At 41.8% G+C, this 21,149-nt stretch overlaps 1 protein-coding gene across 2 annotated transcripts in view; it reads left to right on the top strand.

Moving 5' to 3' along the window:
* Positions 1-21,149, top strand: part of spryd3 (SPRY domain containing 3) — a 56,290-nt gene that overhangs the window by 11,440 nt on the left and 23,701 nt on the right. For both annotated transcript variants that reach the window (XM_051424234.1, XM_051424235.1), the window contains exon 7: positions 16,313-16,462. In XM_051424234.1, coding sequence (XP_051280194.1) covers positions 16,313-16,462 — 150 coding nt within the window. The remainder of the gene's footprint in view (positions 1-16,312; positions 16,463-21,149) is intronic.

Raw genomic sequence — 21,149 nt, 5'->3', positions numbered from 1 at the left:
ACAGTGACAGTGTATTGTGATCTGTCAAAGTCATTTTCATTGCAAACTGTCTGTCAGCTGTTGCTCTTCTCTCCCTCAGAGTGAATGAAAGAATGTCTGAAGTCTTCTGGGTGTATAATTTAATCGTGACACGTGACGCACTAGTGTTGCAGTGGTGCTATCTATGGGTAAAATCAGATGCTGAACTACGAGACCTGGATAATTTTGGTGCTTTAGGCAAACTCTCAATCAGCTTTTTTTTTGTTGGTTTTTGGCATTTTGCTTTATTTGACAGGACAGTCAGAGAGAGAAGGGATGACGTGCAGCTAAAGGCCTTGGGCTGTGGTACGTCCTCTACCCGGTGAGCTGCCGGAGCGCCCCTCTCAATACGCTGTCAGTTCAGTTTGCGTGTAAATTGTACAACAAATGTTCTGGGTGAGCTTTTATGAAACCAATATATATATTTTTTTTGCCTAATTGTTGATAATTGAAAGTCACACCGCATTAAATCTTAGCAGTTCTTGTTCCTGATTACTGATGAACTTTACAGCAAGCACTTTGACATAGGAAAAGTACAAGGTTACTAATAACATTAACAAAGACTAATTCAATTAATAAGCTCAACAATCCTTCTGTCTTCTGTAGAACAGCTTGTAGATGACACAATAATTGGAAAAGAAACTATATATTAGTAGAAGAAAAACAGGGATACACCACAATACACACAATTGTGATGACTGTAGGTATTTTGCAACCACTTTATCGGATGCTTTGTGGGACATTTCACCACTTCCAGCGGATGAGAAAAAGATGTTTGTGATTCACATATCTGTGGAAAGAGAAGCTGTGAGTAATACGCCAGAGGAGGGGAGACAGCGTCAATGTTGTAGACCATCAGTCTCACAGTCTGCACTGTGAAGATTTCATATATTAACAAAGCTAGTCGACTCATCCACTAACAACCTAGCAGGCTCTCTGTGACCTGCTGAGTGCTAATGTCAAACCTGTCAGCACCTGTCTATGTTCCCTAGATAAAGTAGTGGCAGCCATTCCAGTAGGGTGAAGGCCGTCCGCTCTCAGCAGCCAGCGGTTGGGTGAAATAAGCCTACTGTGCATCTCATCATTACCCCTCATTGGTAAGGGACCAGAGACAATCAATCAATGCCAACTCAAACTCGAGGCAAACTCAAATGTCCTGGCTAGGCTTTCCTTTTCTGATCTTCATCCTTCTGGAGAAACAGCCGACGAGGCTATGCCAGTGCTACCACAGCCGCAGGCTCGCTGTCAAGCTACATCCAAGTTAAAACACTGGCATAGATGATCTGTTCTAAATGACAAGAAGACACACCCTGTCTCGCAACAGCGGAACAATTAGCAAAAACCAATCGCAGCACAGTTAGCCAGGTTAAGCTGTGGGTGACTGGAGCTAAGATAGCAGGCTAGGCTAGGCTCTGAGTAGTAGCACAGAGAGAGTAGATAAGTAGAAGAATCAAGATTAGGGAGATCGAAAAGATTGAAGCAGGAAATCAAGGAGGGAGAAAGAGTAGACCGCAGTTCTTGATCTCCCAGAAATCACTTTGTACGTCATGGGCACACACCGTTGCCATGGATACAGAGACAACAATCGCAGGATTTCTCTTGATACTGAAGAAAATGTTGAGGCACGATCAGGAGTTAAAAGAAGCATCTTTTTTTTTTTCTGTGACATTCGATCGACATTCACAGTCCCCAGAGGATGAAACATACTGACTGATGATCTCCTTCGTCTTCACAGTGAGGTTGATATTTGTGCTTTTGAGTCAAATGTTTGGCAACTATTGGAAAGATTTCCATTAAATTTGGTTCAAACATTAAAGATGAAACTCCTCTGACTTTAATTTAGCGCCTTCATCACATCAAATGTTCACTTTGTCCAAATAGTTTTGGTTTATGACAAACCTACAAGAGCTACAAGGCTCAGTCCTCATTCGGATTTATTGAGGATTTTATTCTGTTTGGCTGTTCACGTTATTTTTAAAATGTCATATCGGATTCCAGTCTTAACAGGTCGCGCGGTCCTGAAGTGACACAAAAGTCACATGGATTCTGATGTGATTGTTAACATTGAAAAGAATCAGACCTATATCTGATCTGGACCACATATGAAAACGTCCCGAAGAACTGAAAGGATCAGATTTCACTTGATTTGTGCCGTGATCAGATACAGGTTTTCCAATGCAACCTGACTTTTATGACACTCTAGATCTACGTCCGTCATGCGGGTCACTTCAGGACTATGACACACATTTACACCTGGTAGAGCTGGCGTCCTATCCTCGTTCGACTCCCTCCTTCCCCGTCACTCTTCAGCTGTCTCTATCGATTAAAGGCCCCTAAAAAATATTCTAAAACAATGCAAACACCCAAAGATAAGAAATACTGACTCATATTGGGCCCTGTTGGCGGTTAGGGTTAGAGGGTGAGAGGTTCAGGTTCAGGTTCAGGTTCACGGCTGTTGTCTCAGACGCAGACTAAACTGTGATTTTCTAGTTAGCCACTCGAATGGAATTCATTGTTGGCAGCAGCCGTGTTATCAGCCGTATCACAATGCCGTATTCCCACCACTTTACAGGAGTGAACTGTAACAGCTTTGTTCTGCGTTAAGGTGTGAGCTCTCATCGCCACCATGCCCCCCCAATCGCCCACCGCCACCCAACACTCCTCAAACTTCAAAAAGTAACCACAAGAGTACAGGCAGGTCTCTCATAGACACAGGAGAGGTGGAGGCCAGGCTGTGTGTGTGTGTGTGGGTCCCGTATGTGGTTACGTGATAAACGTGTCTATCCGCGCTGGTACACAATCGTCTCTCTCTCTCTCTCACACTCACACCACACACACACACACACACACACACACACACACACACACACACACACACACACAGAGGCCATCATCTTCTCTGAAAGCACACAGAGGTCATAAAAGCAGAGAGCTGTGGGTGAGGAGGATGATTCAACCAGCAGTCTTGCTCTCTGTCTGTCTGTCTCTCTGTCTGTCTGTAACTCTCTCTTCTGTTTTTCTGGACTAAGGAGTGGCAATGGCCTGAAATGTGTTGGTGGAGCCAAGTGCCTGGCAGTCCACCAGGTTGTAAAAATTCAATAAGTGGAGTAACGGGACTCGCAGGAATCTTTTACTCTTTCTCATGTGGTTGGAGGTTTTCACAGCTGGGGTACCCGGCTGCATTTTTTTTCTTCCCAGCTTTTATTTTTTAAGTTTCTTTCCCCTCTGTCTCTCTCTTTCTTTTTAGTTTTTTCTCAAACTGATAAGGCTGCGAGCACAGAGACAAGGATTTAGTATAGACACTAAACAGGGTGTGGGACAACAGTAGCTGTTTCCTGTAATAATGGAGAAAGTTTGGTTTGTTAGAGCAACAAGAGAAAGAAAAGGAAAGTGTGGCAGAGGAAATTAAACGAGAGGGAAAGAAGGGGTTCGTTTTGAAGGGTAGAAATCTTTGAGTAGCAGGATTAGTATGAAGTAAGATTATGCTTTAAGGGCAGAACGTTATGTCAGCCGCGAGGTGGTCTCACTTAATCTCTCTGATGGTTTTGACTTCTAATTCACTTCATTGTGTGGTTTCAACCAGAAACCGTCTCAGTTCGCCTCAACTTCTCCAAGTGTCTACTTTAGATCTTTGAACACAGAACTCTCCTCTCCTTTATCTCCTCTCCTCTCCTTTATCTCCTGTCCTTTCTTTGTCTCCCCTCTCTCCATGTTTCTTCTCCTCCTCTTGTTCCTCTCTTCCCTTCTACCCTTGACTCCTCTCGTTTGCTCTTTCCTTGAATCCCCTCTTCTCTTGAATTCTTGTCTCCTCTCCTTTAGCCTTTAATCATCTCTTCTCCTCTATTTATGTCTCCTCTATCCTTGTTTCCTCTTTTTCTCTCCTCTACTCTGACTTCAGATCCTTTCTTCTCCTCTCTTTTTGTCTCCTCTATCATTGAATCCTCTCCTCTCTCCTTGTTTCCTCTCTTTTTCTCTCCTCTCCTCTAGCCTTGGATCCTTTCTTCTCCCCTTCTCTTCTCTACTATCCTTGTTTCCTCTCTCTCTCTCTCTCTCTTCCTCCCCTCCCTCCTATGGATTTCAGTAACATTTTAGTTGTCAAGCGTAGCTGTGAGCTATATTTTAAGGGGCATGGAAATATTTTTCCTCCTTCCTGACATGTGCGGCTACGCAACAGATATTTCCAGTCTTGGTGGTTTCCGATGACTTACGGATCTATCGTTGGGTTGCCACAGATGAATTACACCTCTCCGGCTCCTCTGCGGTTTGTTTCACCGAGCAGCACCTCACCAGCGTTTGGTCAAAACAGTGAAATAGTTTTAACACGTTGCTGTTTGATGAGTGTGGATAATAGCTGTTCCGGATGATAGCTGCTTTACTGATTGTTAGGAGGGAGGGAAACACAGCGACTGCTGCAAGATAAATGACTTCCCTGACTGGTATGCTTTTGATGAGGCAGTACTGAGAGGTGCAAAGCCACAGAGTACAATGGTGTTGGGGAGAGGTGGCCACTCCTGTTTAGATAGGTGGGTATCTGATCTTAGATTTCAGCCCACTATCACCATACCTACCTTATTCCCTCCTCGTGCTTTATTCTGTCTACTCATGACGTGTTTGTCTGTTTTATAACTCTCGCTCATTCTGTTTCTTGTCGTCAGATATTGCATTTCATCTCAGTCGTCCTTGAAACGGCTCCGATAAAGTTTGTATAAAATAACTTTAGAGAGGGAGGTTACTGTTTTGACTCTGGCCTCCTTCATTTTCTTTTTTTCATTTATTTTGCTCTTTGTTCCTTTCAACTTCTAAATCACTCATCTGAAGGCCATTTGTGCAGGGTAATGAATACTCATGCCCTCATGGTCTAGTTGACTGGAAAACTGAAGTAAATGGAGTGAATTTTAATTTAATGGCGGTGCCCTTGTTGGCTCTGTTTTGCGTATTTCGCTGGCAGCTTGATATGTGGTGAAAGTAGGTTTTTGTCATTGTGCAAAATGTAAACATATAATGTGTAATGGCTGTCAAAGCAGCAGATATCCTCAACATATTCACTCTCCAAAAAAAGAAACACTTGGAATACAGTTTTTATCTTTCTGCAGTGTGAAAACACGACAGTCAGTATTCATTTGGTAACCAGCCTCTAATATCTATACCTTTTATTTAACAGTAAACTAATATATGGTAGTTAAGAACAGATATGTACATCTCCTACAAAATACAGGAGAACGACTAGTATTAAAAATATGAATCAAGACATTTATACTTTCATTTATTCGGCCGACTCTGGGGATTTAAAAACATGTTTTTATTATATTGTCGGATTTATTTTGACATACACAAACTAGTAGCACTAGTACAATCTGACTCACACACTCTTGTCTCCTTCCTAATACTTCTTTTATGGTATATGGACATTACAATGCTTGAACCGCAAATGATTTCATGCAAGTAAACTTTCCCTTTGATCTGGCAGAGCCTCTCTCGTGGCATAATGAAAGTGAAACTATTAGAATTAATAACATTAATAATTGCAGGTAGATAGTCAGTCTCTCAGACAGACAGATATTAGTGAATCAGAACTCAAAGCGTGGGCGAGTGTGCCGATGTTGTGACAGCAGTGCACCTTGAAATGAGGTGGGATTAAAAGAATCCATTATCATTATCAATAGGTGTGTTAAAGACTGGATTTAATCTTGCCCGTTTACATCACCTCCCTTTTTTAAAAGCAGTTCCACGATGCTTCCAACAGTCCAGAGGAGAAAACTTTATTTTTCCTTTGCAAAAGCACAAAATGCTGCCAAGTTCGGCAGATGTCTCTTTTTAAGTTGAATTTCTGGACGTATCGAAAGAGCAGCCATCCGTTACTTTCTTGTCTATAATGATGCACATACTTATTTTAAACCAGAAGGGCAGTCAGAGAGTGCAGACCTCCGCCACAGTGTTTTGTTTTTACAGTGATGTATTCAAGGTGTTAGCTGTTAGTTTTGTTGTATGTTTAGTCACGGCAAGCCATTCCCTTTAATCCTTTAATTATGACGGGTTGGCACTTATGCAAAGAATTCAGTTCTTTTTTTTTTTTAAGATGATTTTTTTTGGGCTTGTATTACCTTTTTTATTAGATAGGAACAGCTGAAGTTAACATACATTGGAATCGAACCCGGGCCGCTGCAGTAAGGACTACCAGGTGAGCTACCCAGCGCCCCAAATTCAATCCATTTTGTCATAGACACTGTTATGACTGTTACAACTCACAATGTTAACAGAAGTGTAAAACAATTTGGATCCGTCAAGTTTTATGAAAGTCAGGCCGGTGGTTTCCGTAATCCTGCTGACGGACAAACGAACAAACAGCACAGAAAACATGAGTTCCTTCGTTCTGCAGTGATTTACAAGTTCTTTAACTTGGAATTATTATTAAAGTTGCAATAGATTAAATGTGGTTGAGAATAAAAACTTCCCTAAATTCTGTTACTTCCATGTAGTGAACTTGTTTACATCACCATTGTGCTATTTGCACCAATTTGACTGCTGGACCAATATGCTGATTGTACAGATGTTAGCTGTAGCTAGATATCAACATATTCACTAAACCATGTGTCTTTGAGTGTTGGTGTGACAGTTCAGCCTCCGACAAATCTCTCAGGTCCAAAGAGAAACATTAGTCCTTACTGTTGTTTTCCTCCAGTTTCTCTCCTTTCCCGTCTTCTCTCTGTACATTTATGAAGTCTCAGCATAGCAAACATTTTTTCAACTGAAACGCCTGGGTAGTCGGTTGAGGTTGCCACGGTGGGGGCTGCTAGCGGCGAAAAGGTTTAAACACAATCAACTTTTGGGGAATGCTCCACAGTCAGCCTGAAATACTGCTGGGCGCTATCGAGGTGGAGTTTATGGACCAGTCTGTGATGCTCTCCCAGCTGTGTCAGTCTATCCTGCAAAGTAATGACACCAAGAAGCTTCCTTTGGTTTGTCTCCATTTGTCTAAGAGAGACGGACAGCGTTGGTCGAGCGACCTAGAGAGTAACTGACAAGAGGGAGCGCCGGTAACGAGAAAACCGGTGAATCAGAAATAAAGTGTTATTTTCTGATTGTTTCACAATGGTTACGTTCAGCATAAATAAACCCCCCCACAAACACACCGCCACACAACCCTGTGCTAACCGTTGCAACGCCTGATTTGGTCTGAATACATCCTAAAGCTGCCATCAGAAGTTGTTAGATGGTCGAATAGCTCCAGAAACCCCTTCTTCCCACACCTTTGTGATGTCGGACCGGGGGAGGGCTGTGTCTAACCGTTTCTGTAACTTTCCAAAAACCGCCCCTTTCACACCCACTTCATGCCATTATTAGCCAGCTGCTCGGAGGCAGTAAGTTGGGTTTGAACTTCTTCTATATTTACGACCGTGTGTCAGCGTTAGTGGCTTCCTGTTCATCAGGTTAGCTCTTTTCAGATCTGCTGTTACACCTACAGAGACTCAGAGTTTACCCCCCCTGACCACTTGAAAGATGTTGCAAAGTGCGTTACAGCAACCAGAAAAATTAGAGGTTTAATCTGTGAACTGTTGTTTAGTGGTACCTTACAGCTGGGTGTGGTCCTAAGTGCAACAGACCTCACCTGAATGCAGACAGCAGACTTTTACTTTTCAACCAATAGAGGTCAGTGCAGCAGAGCTTAGTTTAGTTAGTAATTTAAAGAAAATAATTTTGATCACATGACCTTAACAAACTGAAATCAGCAGTTTGAACTCTCCTGACTCTGCAGAAAGATTTGATTGATCTGCTGGCTTTAGCTCTCCAGGCTTTTGTTTAACACCAATAAATTCAATGTTCCCTTACTAGTGATCTGACTTGTTCTTCTATAAGATTACTTCACCGCACATACGTTAAAGATTTATTTTCTCTACCTTTTGTCATGTCTGTCAGCTAAAGGTGTCTTAGGCAAACACATGTTTCATAATAATCCACATGAATGATGTTTCTTTCTTCTTTTTTTTGTGCTTGCCACCATGCTCCTGCTCTGCTGTTTTTTTTTTCTTGAGAGGAGACATTTGGCTGGCTTTCCACTGCGTACGTGCGGCTCAGTGCGAACATGAGCCTCCAATCCTCTGCTTCCTGTTGTCACAGCAGTCGCTGTGCCCACCAACTTAATCCCCTCAGCTGCGGATGAGCGGGCCGACAAGTAAGTGGACAGCACCTGAGTCTGCAGTTATCAGTTTTCCCAAGTGTACCGGCGCTCCCTCACAGAACATATCTCACGTTCGCTCCCTTCTCCTCCTCTTCACTACTCCCCTCCGTGTGGAGATTAAAACTCTTCAAAATGTATGTATCGTACCCTCTGACACATTTTTTTGTGCTGTAGAGGTACACAAAAGTTTATTAAACTTGGCTACACATTGCAGTGTCCTCTCCAGAGCATCTCGTCTTCTGCCCCAGCTAAAAGTTTATGGGAGTTTGAACCACACCAATCACTGTCGAGTAATCATTATTGCTCGTGTCCTTGTTGTACCTTTTCCAATTGCCAGAGCCAGCTGTAATACCAACGCCCCTCTAAGGTTGCCTGCTTCCTTCCTTCCTTCCTCAGGGAACAATAGTCATGAATCCCAACATGACACTGCTCTTGGATGAAAGTTCACAACTTTCCCATCAAGTTGTTGTGGTTGCAACCTCCCAGGCCTCGCAGTGGCACCATCGCGGTTGCCTCCAGTTCTCTGAGCTGAGCAGCGTGAGAAAAGAGGAAACTACGAATAACTTAATCTGAGGAAAGTCGATGGACTGAGAGGAGACTGGCTGGTTGTGGCAGAGTGGACCTGCGTCACACAAGATGACCGGGGTAAAGCTGGATTTATAGTCAACTCACGGGGTTACTGGGAGTCGCACCGTGATTTATAGTTGAGATTTCACCTGTTATCACCTCTGTTGTACACGATCAGGCCGTGTCATGCTTTAATTATGTACCCCACTGCAGCTGTGTTTACATTCTTTCACTTACTTTGTGATATGAGTGACGATGGCCGACACACGCTCACAGAACGAGACCATTGTGCAGTTGCTATGATTATGTGACGTAATGGCGTTACTGGATCTGTGTTACTGAAAAGGAGAAGACTGCTAAGAGTCTTTCTTCAACTGGTTAAATGTTGTCTTCATCCTCAACGATCTCAACCGGCATCGGGAAGTTTAAGGAGAAACACAAGCAGCCCAAACTGACCAATCACAGGTATTGTGGTCTCCGGCGACGCCATATCCCCGACTCATAGCTACGTGTCTGAGGAGGCACACATCAGCCACAACGTACGGCGTAGTCTATGGCTAGCTCGGTGTGCAAGTGCTTTTCCAAACCCACAGTATCAGTAAGCTGTGTTACCCTGGAGGTGTGTGGCGATAAGCTGTGAGTGTCTTTGGAGGTGACACAGAGCTTTTCCTGTGAGCAGTTGTGTTATTAATATTACTCTGTGAAGGACAGAGCAAAAGATTTATATTAATTGTATCAGTATAAATAAATGGGGCACTTATGGCCGTACTAAGTATTTTAGAGAAGAGAAGGAAGTTTTGTGTCTTTGAAAAAATAGTTTTGTCATAGTATGTAATACTGTGTCATGCGGAAATTGTTATGCAACATCTGCTTTTACATTAACTTCCAGCGGCGGCTGAGTGTTTATCATTGTTGCCTCGCAGCAAGAAAAGTCCTGGCTCCGAACCAGGTGGCTGACTGTGACCTTTCTGTGAGGAGTTTGCATTTAGCCTTTTTTATGAATGTGTTCGGGGAAGGAAATCAACTCCATTATCCAATAATATATTTATTCTGATATTTTCTTTAAACATAACTTCTCCTGTAGGTTATGTAATACATCTATGATGATATTGATATTATTTATCAAAGCTTTATGAGCATATTACATTTCTTACACAGATTTGGATCATCATCTTTGGATCTCATTTAAAGGTCCAGTGTGTCACATTGAGGAGGATCTATTGGCAGAAATGGAATATAATATTCATAGATATGTTTTCATTAGTGTATAATCACCTGAATATAAGAATTGTTATGTTTTTGTTACCTTAGAATGAGACATTTATATCTACAGATGCTGTGGGTCGCCTTCCATGTTTCTACTGTAGCCCAGAACGGACAAACCAAGCACTGACTCTAACTTCACTGCATCACCACTAAATCCTACAGACTGGTCCTTTAATTCGGCTATAGAGCAACTTTTCTATGACTCCCATTAATTTCTTTTTAATTTTCTTGTGCATGTGCACACGCTATATACACGCTATATGCATTCCTGCCAATGGTGCTCCACTGATCCGCAGGTGTGTGTAACAAGATACGCTGCAATGCACCATCAACGGCAGGGAAGAAGAACAGTGCTAGGTAATGGACACAGATGTAAACTGTGCTGGATTGTAAATACTTTCATGAGGAAGGAAATACATTCAGCCGGTGTGTAGATCTCAGGGATACACACAGTGAGTAACTTGTTTGTTTACGAGGGCAGCTTTAATTTGTGAGCATTTCTGTTTCAGCATCATGAACGTTATCTTTTTATTCACAAATCCCACCACTGAACTGCGCTTAGTGACCTCCTCTTCACTCGTGCACTTCCCATGTGACTGGAGGGCACACCCAGGAACTGACTTGAAGACATATATATTACTACAAAATGTTGAATGAAAATACTAGAACTATGAAATAACTGATATGTATTTTAGGATAAGTTTAGCATTCTCTTTATCAGCCTATAATAAGAGGCCAAGATAGTAAGTGGAGGTAGAATGGAGGGTTCAGAAACAGCAATCGGGGCTCCTAATGGGAACTGTTAAGAAAAGAAGACCAGGAGGATCCTTTTCCACTCAACTAGCTCTGGTTCTTGAACCGGATCCATTCAGGATTCAACCACAGTTAACAATCAATAATCTTCTTAGCCTGACATTTTCTGAGGTGGTACGTGGTGTTAAAAGTTTGAGAAACACATCATCATCTGCTGCTTTGGTAAAACTTGGTGGTAAACGCTCACAGATTTCTACTGTAAATATAACCTGTGTTAATTGTTGTTGGCAAATTGCAACTTCAGCTCAGGTGGAAGTATTTGTTTTAAGCGGTAGCAGGCAATAGTCTTTCCTCGGATCCTTTAAGAGTGTCAGAAACATCATCGCCCTGAATAGTGCACTTGTTGTTATTATGTCTTGCCATTTTTTCATGGCCCTCTCTCTGGTGCTTTTTAGCACTCAACCCAAGAGTAACGGGTTTTTCCGAAGGTGGCAACCATCCTGTAAAAACTAACTTTTTACGACTTTGTCCAAATAAATCAGCACTGGTGGCAATACGTGTTGGCATCGGGGGCTGCGAGGTAATTTGGGCAACATCTTCAATGGTGATAATAAATGGAGTGTATTAAAAGGTGATGAAAAGCTCAACTTGGCCACCGGGTGATGAGGTGTGAAGTGAAGGGCAACAGTGTGGGTCTTTTGGTTCTCACAGGTTTCAACGGAAATCTCAGAGGGACGATAGATTGATGAAACCTGCAAAGTGACTACGTATGTCTTGTTTTAGCGCGTTGTTTTGTGAATTGGCAGTTTGCGTAGTGTTCAGATGTTACTGTGTCACACCACATGTGGTCACTCTGTGAACAGGAAGGTAGCCGCTCGCTGTCGTGCAGAATTTTAAACTCGGTGTTGCTGCAGGTTAGTTCTGAAACTGGGGCATAGAGGAGCTGCACGTGGGGCGTGGTTGACGAGGGGGGAAAATAAGGAGTGGAACAAAGTTGAATGAATATTATTTTGTATATGGAAAATAAACAAACAAGAGTTTCCCCAGAAAAAGCCATATAATCTTTTCTTGTAACAATAAATACTTGTTCACCTAACTCTACCTCACTTATTATGTAAGTGCAATGGTAATTACAGGTTGTGTTTTGATTTTGCTTGTTGTCTTAATGTAGAGGACTTCCTGACCCAGTTAAACAAGGTCAATCCCACAGCAGTCAGTTGTGATATACGACACGTTACACGCTTCAACAGGAAAGCTGTTCAAGCTCTGTAATGAGTCAGTGAGTTATTTGTTTTCAATGTAAGCTCTTAAAATTTGTTCGCATATAAAAATGTTCTGCAAATATGTGGTTATATGCTAATGAGTTTGTATATGTGAGTAATTTGCCGCTTCAGAACTTTTAATTTGAACTTTTAATGAATAGGCGGAGTTGTAGCGGTTTTATTCAGGTGATTTATACCTCGATGTAGTTTATTTCATATAAACAAAGTCATGACGTGGTTTAGGTAGAGTCATTTTAACACGGCTGAGCACTAGGGGATGCATTCAGTAAAAAGAAATCACCTGTTAGCTGCTAGCCCATTAAAAAAACAGCTATGACAGAGTGTCTGTAACCAGCTGTGGCGTTATGACAGTGGTTTCAGTCCACAAGGATTCATCTTTGTTGTCTCATGCATGACTGATTCAGCCACTGAAGGACATCCAACCCAACTGAGGGATGAATCAGAGCAAGGAATCACAGCCTCTGGACAAGGACATGGCCAGCTCATTTTCCAAATTAAAGTGGCACTTTCGGCCCAGATCATTCAGATTTTAATGCCCTCATTGTAGTTTTTTAAGCATATAAATTGTAAAGATTTATTTTGAGGGAAGAAATAACAGCGAAGAAGAAATATGCAGGACAAGGAGATGAAAGGAAACGGGACGTAAAAACACTTTTACAAGGAACTCAAGTGTACAGACGATGGGAAAACAATTAGAAATACACAAAAGAAGCAAACCCACGAAAAAACAAAACATAATGAAAAGAATATAAAAATACAACAATGCAATAAAGTCGTCACATAACAACTCTTACATAAAGTCTAATCAGATCAGATTTCGGTTGACAAGTATGAACCACATAATGAAGAAAGATCTTTTAATTTCAGTTGCACCTTTCTTTAAGTTCCCCCATTAGGTGTGACAGGAAGCTGGCAGGACCACTCTCTGGGCGTTACATCTGTTTCCCAGGCAGCAGCTCAACAAAACACGGCCTTGCACACCACCATCACCATTCTCGCCACTCAGAATTACAGGAGTGAGAGAGTGAGAGAGTGAGAGAGCGAGAGAGAAAGGGGGAGAGAGAGAGAGAGATTGTCAGCTATCTCGGTGAGGCATGCTTTGCTCAAGGCTACGTCTCTTTCTCTTTTTTTTCTACCCTCTTCGTCTCTCTCCTCCTTCCATTACTCAGCAACAAGAAGCAAAAAAAAAAAAAGGTGTGACTGAGTGCTCATCGCACCGAAACTCTTTCGTCCTCTCCCAAAAGAACAGCAGTTGTACAGACATGAAAGTGCAGCGAGTTACACACAAGAGTACACACGAAAGGGCTGTCTGTAACAAAGAAGGTGGAGGTTAATACTGTTATCCGTGTGAACAATTAATCAGCAGAGTCGTATAAAGACATATGGTCTGGTTCCAAGGAATGTGAAGAGATTTAGTTTGTATCCATTGCTGTAAAAATGCAAAGCAGGAACACTTTGTAACAGGACACTGGGGGAGAAGTTGGCACTAACTTTCATTATGGTAAACGATCTACAGTTACAGAATTTAGCTCTTTTAATTACAAGCTGTTTGTCTGTTGGAAGTTTAACATCACAAAAACAAACTGACACTAAGTTAAATTATTGCTGCCCGGGTCTACCAGCATTTTCCTTGCATTTTTCCTTGAGTATTTCTGCAGCCTTAATGCAACCAGACTGACAACTAGTAGCTGATGGAATTATGTAACTGTAGACACAGGCTTTAGTTTAATAATCCTGTAAAGCCAACTCAGTCTATACACTGTTCGTCATATGGTGTTATCGCCTCATATGGTCTGCCTGTACTTATTTTTTGAGATATGAACATTTCCAGTGAGTGCTCCATGAGAAACCTTCAGTTCAGCTGCTGTTTGATGCAAGTAAAAAGTTTTTCTTTAAGGTGTCGTGGGGTTTTCGACGGGAATGCAATGGAGCAATGTTATTGCAGGAGGACACGGCAGCTAACACAGTTTGCATATGCAATAGTGCAACAATCTCTCTAATGATGCAGACTTCAAAATAGTAAAAGATAGCTTTATAAATGTTTTATGAGGAAGGAAGTGTTTTCAACATGTTTTGCTACATCTGTTGGAAACATTAAGGCTGAAGTAATGACTGGGACATCCCTAATGAATGAAAGACATGATAAACTGTTTAAGTGTCAGGCCTTTTCTTGTGCCATTTTATTAATAGTCCACAGTAGAGAGAGATCAGGAATGATGTGCAAACAAAGGTCCTTGGCCAGACGCAATCCGGTGATATTTCTTCATAATTACTTTTCAGTTTAAGATTTTCTGTGTGTTCATTGGTGTTTTTGAAACATCAAAATGTTGAAAATACGTCCAATACAGTATAAAATAAGATATTTAGCAGTCTGGTGCCATTGAATTTAATTTATAATGCAATTTTAGTAACAAAAATCTCTTGTGTTGGGTATACTTTCCTCAGTGTGGGTATGGTTTGATTGCTGAACTCTTTTAATCTCTTGTTTAACATATAGATACAGTAAATGAACTGTCTGATCTCTGCAGCCAGTTTCATCTGTCATGGAGCTCACAGACTGAAAGGAACCGTTTTGACTGCCACAGCTTCATTTCTGAGTTATTTTCAGTTTGATGCATCACTAAGCAACAGGGAATAACAAAAAGGGAAAATGGAAATAAGTTAATTGAGACACTTGACTTTTCTTTTTTCATGACGTAGATGTTGAATAGCTGTTCCTGCCAGGTGTGTCCTTCAAGTGGCTGGCTAGTGAAACACACACGCAAACACAAAGGCTTAATGCAGAAGTAATTTTGTCCACCCCCACCTTGTCTGTCATCCTAGCCTTTCAAACCGGGGGCGTATTCTTCGCCGTGCACACGCTCACACATTCACACACATGCACTCGTGGCATGGAAACACTGCTCGGCCTAAAGGCTTTGTGGTTGCCTAGCTGCCCACCTACTCACCTGTACCCACCCATCCTCACCTGTTTAGATGCTTAAGATCGAAATAGACCCGAGAGTAATTCATTATCATCGGAAACTGTACATGCAATCGTGAGTGGCTGTTGATACTTGTAGGATAGTCACCATGGGTGGTTCAGTGAGGGTTTGACTGGGTTTGAAAGAGTCAATCTGTCATGGTGCCCACTCACTTAGGACTCACTTGCAAAAGCTAGTTGCGTGGTTAAGTCCCTCGCCTCTGGAACAACAGTGGGCAGACGATCCTGTCCAAGCTTGATCTGCTGCGTCTTCCATCTTTTCTTTTCCATCTCAACCTTACCACTTACAAATACTTACTTTGCCTTTGGACAGTCTCTCCTCGAAGGCGTTCACGGTGTTGCACTTTTTTTGCACACATGAAACGTAACAAAAGTTGCTGTCTGCAGCCTCGCTTGTGGCTCAGAGAGACTGGATAGTTGTTGAATTCAGTCGTGCTTCCACTGACGAGGCTAACATGCAGATATTTAGCAGGTGCAGTGTTTAACATGTTCACCATCTAAGTTAAGAAACACTATCGTTAGCTAATAAGCGCTGAACACAAGTACAGCTTAGGCTGACAGGAATGTCTAGAGTTGTGCAAAATGTGTGTATATATTATTATTCTGTGTAAAGGCCAGCAGGGGGAGCTTCACTGGCTACAATAACACAGCGATCTCATTCACTTTAATGGAGAAATGAGCTGACTTGTCGCTTCATTTACTAGCTCAGTAAACAGTTTGCTAATGAGTTTATGGTCTAAATCGCTTGTTTCAAGTCTTCTTCCATACAGCATGATGTTCATTTAGTAACTGATGGTCCCATTTAGAGTAAAACAGACCATAAAGCAGGGTATGCTTTAGGGCGGGGCTACCTTGTGATTGACAGCTCATTCTCAGTGAGTCCGTCCAGCTCAAAGCACCAAACTCAGATCAAACTGTCAGACAGTGCTGATCAGATATGGATCCAGATTCTGTTACTGCGTACAGCCTTTTCAATGCCAACACTGTAACGTTGTAAGAGGAGGGTTTAGATGATCTGACAGTCACTTCCTTTAAGGCTCACCAACTCCTTTAGTATGGACGTAAGAAAGCTAGTGATCATCATTCTCTGTCTAGGGGTGAATGAACCTTATGGTTGGAGTTTATTGGGCAATAACGTAGGTGGGATTGTGAGTCTGTATCTTAAAATATGTGTTTAATTACTCCCTTTTTTTTATATTCTTAATTTCTTAACGTATTAACCGTCAAACCTTCTTTCTCTCCCCCTCTGTTTATCCCCTTCCTCAGCTCTTGGAGTATGTTGGCAAAGGAAAAAGCATCATGGACGTGGGTTTGGCCCAAGCCCGCCAGCCACTCACCACCCGCTGCCACTACTATGAATTAGAGATCGTTGATGCTGGGGAGAAGTGCTACATTGCCCTGGGCCTGGCAAGAAGGGTGAGCTTTCTAAGAAAAGAAAAACTTTTGACAACTTCACACACACCTACACTCAACAGAAAAGCAAGTTTTCTTTTTCTGAATTTGGCCCTTTCCCCCTATTTTCCACATAGTTATTAGGCTCAGTGAACTCAAGGGATGTGGACTGCAGGAATAAGCCTGCCATTGGCTGACTCTTCCATTCTGCTTTCTTATACTCTCCCCCCTCTGGTACTCATAGTTTAACAAGTTGTTGAGCTAACAACATGCTAATGATGGAAAACTTTGACAAAAACTTGAATTGGGGATAAGTTAATTAGCATGTGCAAAATGTGCCTCAGGCCCTGTCCTGGGAATGTTGGAAGCTTTTCCTAAGGGAGGAGCAGCAGCGCTCTGGTAATTTTAAAGGTAGGATCCCTCACATATATGTAAATGGAAGTGTATGGAGGAAAGATAATGAGTGGCTGAGCCTTTAAAGCCCCTTTTAGATGACAAAAACTTTGTGAACTAGACTCTGCCAGTAGTAAACAGTGGTACTGTCATGAGCTTTGTTTTCTCTCCCATTATCCAGCAGCTTAGCCATTCTCTTTGGATCTAATGGCCTACTTTGGGTAGATGAAACACCCCCAGAGGAAAATACAATTAGAGAAATTTTAACACCTCTCATTTGAGCCCTTATTTCTTTTTCCAAAGAATGCACATGCGGTTCTCATTTCTACATCAGCTCTGCAGCTCTGTGACTGTTACCATGTTGAACTGCTTTGAAGAATAAAAGAGACAATCCTGTAGGTGTTTGGGCACAGAGTGAGATTGATACATGTTGAGAGATGCAGAGATTGACTAGAACAAAGGTTAATATATGACGACATTTTAATACACAGATGCAAGGATGTAAACTCTGAGCAGTTTCAGTAGGGTTGTTTTGAATCCTCCTTACTAAGCTCATAAAGGACAGGATTAAGCCTGTATGAATGTATGCTTTCTGATTGATGGATTCTCTTTATAAAAACCTATTTGCATTACTTTTTTTACATTACTTTATTCTCCTGACTCAGGAACTATTTCTTCGACAGTATGTGTCCGTGATTTGTGAGTTTTTTACACCCTGTAAGTTTAGCCTCGAAAGTGTTATGAATGTGAAATATTAGCGACTGCCAAAGCCAAGGCCCGTGGAGAGCTGCCAGCACTGTCTCTCCCAGGGTCAACGCTCTGCTCCTTTTAATAACAAAAATAAAAGATGAAACTTGTACAACAACATCTTTCAAGGTCTCCGAGGCAATTTATATAGAAGAGGAACAGAGGGATGCACAGGTCACTGAATGATATTAAGACAGAGAGCTATAGATGCTTGCAGAGACGGGAGGCTGAGCAGGAGGAATATACTTGCACTGTATGTGTGCGTCCTACACACGTTAATAAATATTAAAACCTTCTCTTTGTGGACGGTCTCGTCACGATAAATCAGTAACACCGGTAGTATCACCATCTTCGTAGATATGTTGCTTGCCAAACCACCCACCTGGCGACAGCAGCATTGCCCATATTTCACCCTTAAGGTCGATCCTTTTGGGTAAAATAAACTACAGAGCTGCGGCTGCTGTGGATATTTTCCCATTTTTCTAAAGAGGATAAAACTGTTTTTGGACATATTTGTGGAAAAGGTTTCTAAGCTTAAGGCCTCTGAGTGGACGTTTCCCTTGGCAGCGGCTGACTGACATCTGAGAGCTGGAGTTGCTAGAAGACACGCTATCAAATTTCCTTGGTGCACTACTAAGAGGAGCACGCCATACTGTACAATACAGTTTCCAACAAACTCACATAGCATTGTTTATGTACCGTTAGCAATTTAAGACGTCCGCCCCTTTTGAAACACTCAACATTTGGGAGAACCGTTGTGCTGTTGTGTTTGTATTCACGTGGAAAGTGGAAGCTAGCAAGCAAAGATAACTAACATTAAGTTGATGCTACTTAGCTCTGATTTATTACTTTTTGTTCATGTTATTTAAAAACCTGCTGTCGTCTGCAGTTCCTGTACCATCAGGGTAAATTTGCAAAAGTATTGTGCAGCTTTTGCAGCTGCTAAACTTGCAAAAATAAGACAAAAAGACTGTTGTTTCCTTAAGAACCCACAAACATGATATTCACCTGTCTGCACTGCCAAGAACATACCGTCTCTGCATATTTAAATGAGGTAATAGACATAAATGTGGACCTTTTTTAATGCAAATGAGCCTAAATGCAAAAAATGCACAATTCACAAACACGCTAATAGCCACACACAGTTAGAGTGAAAATATTTGGTCAGTGTAATAATGTTAGCATGGTAATACTAACATTTGGCTCAAAGCACCACTGTGCCAAAGTACAGCTCAACAGAGCACTAGCTCGAGTCTCAGAGTGAAATTATGTGCGTCTTCAGAGAGCTGGTGGTGAACTGAGGAGTGTTTTATAAGGGCTGTCTCAGCATTGTGTAGTCCTGTAATGAATCATGTCACAGAGTAAGTAATGTACTGAGTCAGAATAACAGGGGGAGTGACTAACAGCATCGAGCCGCCCTGTGTGGCCTTTAGGGATGTAAAGATTCATCTTGACACAGTTAAATCACAATACAGATATGTTTCTACGCAGCAGAGGGCGCTGTGTACTTTTGACTTTGCTTGTTCAACACCCTACGTCAGTCAGTCAGTAGCTGTGTTGAGGCGCAAAGACGTCAGTTTCTACTTTTCTGTAATTTAATATCTGAGAAATTTCAGTTGTGATTTGTCTTCAATCTCATTCTGTTAAAATAAATAGATCATATCGTGAACCCAGTATCGTGAGTGGAGCGTATATCGTTACATCCCCTAGTGGCCGTTGAAATTAGTGATATCAATAACTTTATTTTGCTTCCCACCAGCACAGATATTGCACTGATTAAATCACAACCCTGGAGAACAGTAAGTAGGGTGTGCTCTCTCTAAAGAAATACTTGAATGTCTCATTTTTGGATATTACAGTTTTTAAGTACACAATTCAAAACAAACACTTACACTGATATCTTCTAAATTCAGTTTCAAAGCCTTTAAATCACACTATAATCCAAAAATCTGCATCTATTATATTTACTGCATTCTGTGACTTAAGAGACAAAACTGCTAGAACATCCTCTAACAGACACATGCTCGCAGTTAAACACACAGACGTCGCTCCCATGGGTGAGGAAGATGTTGAGTGGTGATAACTCCAGTGCCATTACCTCCTCAGAGTTCTCCTCTCCTTTCTATTTGCTCCACTACATTTCTCTCTGCATCTGGCTTTCATTATAAAGACATTAAGCCTAAGTCCAGGAGAGGTGATAAAGCAGCAAATTGAAGGGCTTGGGTAATGACTGTTTACTCAACAGCAGTGACAAGTTTGCATGCTGGTATTTTTCACATAGCATCCCGTGGTAGGAAAGAAGGCCTGAATATAAACACAAATCCACTCATTAATGCCCCGCAGACTGCCACATTCTGCCTGTCTGTCTCTCTGTCTGTGTCTCTCTTTCTGTTTGTTATGGTTGCTGACTTCAGGCTCAACTTTGTACTCAATTTCCTTCACTTAACATCCCCAGTGGTCGGTCACCTCTGATGGAAAGCAACAGATTTTTGTTTGTGGTGTGGATCTTGTGAGGACAGTGTTGGTCAGTCCACCACTTTGGTCCTGACTGAAATATCACAACAAATATTGGATGGATTGGTATGAAATTTCATCTCGGTCACAGTCTCCAGATGACAAAGCTTATTGTGGTGACTTGTTGTCTAGCACCACTCAGATATCCAGTGAAATATCTCAACATTACAGACATTCATGATCCCCAGAGGATGAACCCTAATGACTTTGGACATCCTTCTTCTTAATGTGGAGAGCCTCTTTAGGGTTGTTGGCTTTTGCAAATGTATTGATGTCTACCACATGACGAACAATCAGTAATGCCGGTAGTATCACCACCTTCATAAATATGTTGCTCGCCAAAACACCCACCTGGCGAAGGCAGCATTGACCATATTTCACCCTTAACGTGGATGTTTTTCCATTTTTCTAAAGAGGATAAAACCGTTTTTGGACATATTTGTGGAAAAGGTTTCTACGCTTAAGGTCTCTGAGTGGACGTTTCCTTTGGCAGCGGCTGACTGACATCTGAGAGCTGGAGTTGCTAGAAGACACGCTATCAGCTGCTGTGGTGCATTACTAACAGGAGCACGCCATACTGTACAATATGCAAACATTAATGAGTTTGGAGATCCACTGACTTTTCCTCTTATCACCATGAAAGTTGGCATTTGTTCTTTTGAATGAAACATCTCAGCCACTGTTGGATTTCCATTAAAATTGGATTCATTCACCCTCAGGATAAATTTAAATAATTTTGGTAACGCCCGGAATTCCAGTGCCGTCATCTGGTCAAACGTTTTATTTGCCCAAAACTTTATTTTATAACTAAATCAAAACGAATGTCATTCCCATCAGCCTCAGTTTAGTTCTAATTAGCAAGTGTTGCAAAGCACCACTATGCCTAAATAAAGCATAATCCCCAAATTCCACCACGTAACACGTTCTGGCTCCGCCGTGGTAACCAGAACTGATCACGCCTGTTCTAGACAATACTTGAAATTCCACCAGAAGTGTCGCATTGCTATGTTCCACGTAGACTCACTCTCTTCAAGCTGCACAGAGCAGATCGATTCAT

This window comes from Dicentrarchus labrax, unplaced genomic scaffold (genome assembly GCF_905237075.1).
Source record: "Dicentrarchus labrax unplaced genomic scaffold, dlabrax2021, whole genome shotgun sequence".
Lineage (NCBI taxonomy): Eukaryota > Metazoa > Chordata > Actinopteri > Moronidae > Dicentrarchus > Dicentrarchus labrax.
The sequence above is the reverse complement of the archived record's forward strand: the minus strand, read 5'-3'. Positions and strand labels throughout refer to the sequence as shown.